The 953-nt window shown below is 37.1% G+C and overlaps 1 protein-coding gene across 1 annotated transcript in view; it reads right to left on the bottom strand.

Moving 5' to 3' along the window:
• The window catches only part of LOC144979019 (uncharacterized), a 4,224-nt gene extending 3,634 nt beyond the window's left edge, over positions 1 to 590 (bottom strand). The window contains exon 1 of the mRNA XM_078925635.1: positions 559 to 590. Coding sequence (XP_078781761.1) covers positions 559 to 590 — 32 coding nt within the window. The remainder of the gene's footprint in view (positions 1 to 558) is intronic.
• Positions 591 to 953: the final 363 nt, after the last annotated feature.

Genomic DNA, 953 nt, shown 5'->3' with positions numbered 1-953 from the left:
CTTCTTCTTCTTTTCTTTTTTTTTTTTTTTTTCTTCTTCTTTTCCTTCTTCTTTCTTCTTCTTTCTTCTTCTTTCAGTAATCCCGCCATTTTGCATGGTTGCCATAATGAATTGCCACATCTCCATGCAATCTCGGTTGAGGCATCATCTTCCTCCAGGCCCAGTTCTTTAAATCTCGTCCTCCAACAATCTAGTCTTGGGCGTTCCCTTTTTTTCTCTTTCCGCTAATCGTAAGTTCCAATACTTTCCTTCCCACATATCCTTCCCCCTTTTCTCTCGTCCGGACCATTTCGTTTCTCTCTTGTCTCATTTTTATTGATTCATTCTTCACGTCAGTCAACCTTCAAAATTCAAAGGGAATGACCCTCAACGAAATGAATAAAGATGTGAGAAGATAGAATAAAAAATGGTTCGGACATGTTAAAGAGACAAGAGAGGGAATACGTGGGAAAGGAAATTTTTATTGGCTGGCGGATGTTGCGATTATTTTACCTAAATGCATAGCATCAATAGATACAATTTTTAAAAATGAAACTGTTTTCAGTTAATGGGCCATACTTATACTCCCATTCATTCTGTTTGTCAGTCATCGCAGATATAATTCCTTGCTCTTGGAAGTCATTGGCTTTTAGACTAGAAAGTCTTTCGACATCATCATCATCATCATCATCATCATCATCATCATCATCATCATCTCTCATCACTACCACCAATATCATCCTATCATCATCTCATCATCATCATCATCATCCATCAAACATCATTCATCTCATATCATCATCATCAATCATCCCCCTAAACCACCAATTCATCATCATCATTCATCATATCATCTCTCCCTCAAACATCATCTCATCATTTATCCATCATCATCATTTTCACTATCATCATCATCATCATTCATATCATCATCTCTCCCTTCATCACCTATCATCATCACCAGCATCATCATC

Source organism: Berghia stephanieae, chromosome 8 (genome assembly GCF_034508935.2).
Source record: "Berghia stephanieae isolate SIO BIC M18660-M18661 chromosome 8, UCSD_Bste_1.3, whole genome shotgun sequence".
Taxonomy (NCBI): domain Eukaryota; kingdom Metazoa; phylum Mollusca; class Gastropoda; order Nudibranchia; family Aeolidiidae; genus Berghia; species Berghia stephanieae.
The sequence above is the reverse complement of the archived record's forward strand: the minus strand, read 5'-3'. Positions and strand labels throughout refer to the sequence as shown.